The sequence below is a fragment of the Austrofundulus limnaeus genome, unplaced genomic scaffold (assembly GCF_001266775.1).
Source record: "Austrofundulus limnaeus strain Quisiro unplaced genomic scaffold, Austrofundulus_limnaeus-1.0 Scaffold267, whole genome shotgun sequence".
Classification (NCBI taxonomy): Eukaryota; Metazoa; Chordata; class Actinopteri; order Cyprinodontiformes; family Rivulidae; genus Austrofundulus; species Austrofundulus limnaeus.
This window is the reverse complement of record NW_013952669.1, coordinates 638,067-639,216: the sequence shown is the minus strand read 5'-3', so window position 1 is coordinate 639,216 and position 1,150 is coordinate 638,067. Positions and strand designations below refer to the sequence as shown.

The 1,150-nt window shown below is 39.1% G+C and overlaps 1 protein-coding gene across 2 annotated transcripts in view; it reads right to left on the bottom strand.

Moving 5' to 3' along the window:
* gxylt1a (glucoside xylosyltransferase 1a) overlaps positions 1 to 1,150 on the bottom strand; it is a 13,975-nt gene that overhangs the window by 7,987 nt on the left and 4,838 nt on the right. For both annotated transcript variants that reach the window (XM_014020832.1, XM_014020833.1), the window contains 2 exons: positions 780 to 911; positions 443 to 694 (listed from right to left, as the gene is read on the bottom strand). In XM_014020832.1, the coding sequence (XP_013876286.1) occupies positions 443 to 694; positions 780 to 911 (384 nt within the window). The remainder of the gene's footprint in view (positions 1 to 442; positions 695 to 779; positions 912 to 1,150) is intronic.

The window sequence follows — 1,150 nt, the reverse complement described above, 5'->3', positions numbered from 1 at the left end:
CATCAGAAACATCAATTTGGTATTCTAGTGGAGAAATCTTTCAATCAACATCTTATTCAAAGGGAGTTGTCAAAAATCTCAGCACCCTGGAATTTTAAAAGAAATGACAAGAGTGACCTCAGCTGGTCACTTCTAGTAGTGCAATAATGCAGAGTGTGGCGCCAATATTGAATTAAATGTATTTATTTTTCCTTGTTTATTAAGCTGCTTTCATCATTACCTGGGTGTAATGGCCAAAACTGTTAATATCTGCAACGTCTTAATCAAGTGTTGTGCTGCTTTTAAACCCACAAGCGTGTTTACATCTTTGAGGTCGAAAAACAGCCATTCTAACTCGCAGTCAGTTTCATTAAGTGTGAGTGTGAAATAATTAAAACAAATGATAGCCTTCACATATCAGAAACAGATTATGGTGGTTCTCACATGCTTTAAGGACTTTTACCTTGAAGAATTTTTGCCTGATTTTTGTCATGTTCATGAGCATGACCCCTGAGTTAATGCCCGTCTTGCCATAGTAAGGGTGGCGAGCAAAACGGTTGTACCATCCAATCCGAGGCTCCTCGTGCTCTGGAGCCATGGCAGCCAGGTGGCTGGTGTTGAACCGAGAAAGCAGGGCCCAGATGTTTTCAACTGGCTGCAGAAAAAGAATGTCTGTGTCCACATAAAGCAACGAGTCCACTTCCTTTAGGATTAGCTGGTGAAAAGAAAAGTATTATATGAACACTTTTTATTTAAGAACATCTATAAAAGGTCAGAAAGCCGAATGATTTAGAACCTACTGGGAGGAAGAGTCTCTGAGAGGCACAAGGCTTGAAAAGCTTTTTCCACTCTTCTGCATTCTTCTTGGGAAATGTGATTGGATAGATGGTGAAGGTGAATTTTGCTTGAAATGTTCTTGGCCACAATTCCAGCTAGAAGAAAAGACGAACACACAAATGTGTCATGACAAGCTCCACAGATCCAATTTTGACATTTAAAATGTTCAAGTCAAAATGTTAATTCAAAAAGATAACATACACTTCTCACAAAAAGTCAGGGATATTTGACTTTTACAGGTCAACTTTGTGACCTTCTCTAAACTTGGGAATGCACATGTCCCCACTGTTCATGGTTTCAGTACGTTTTGCACAAACTTACTGTTCTATAAGGA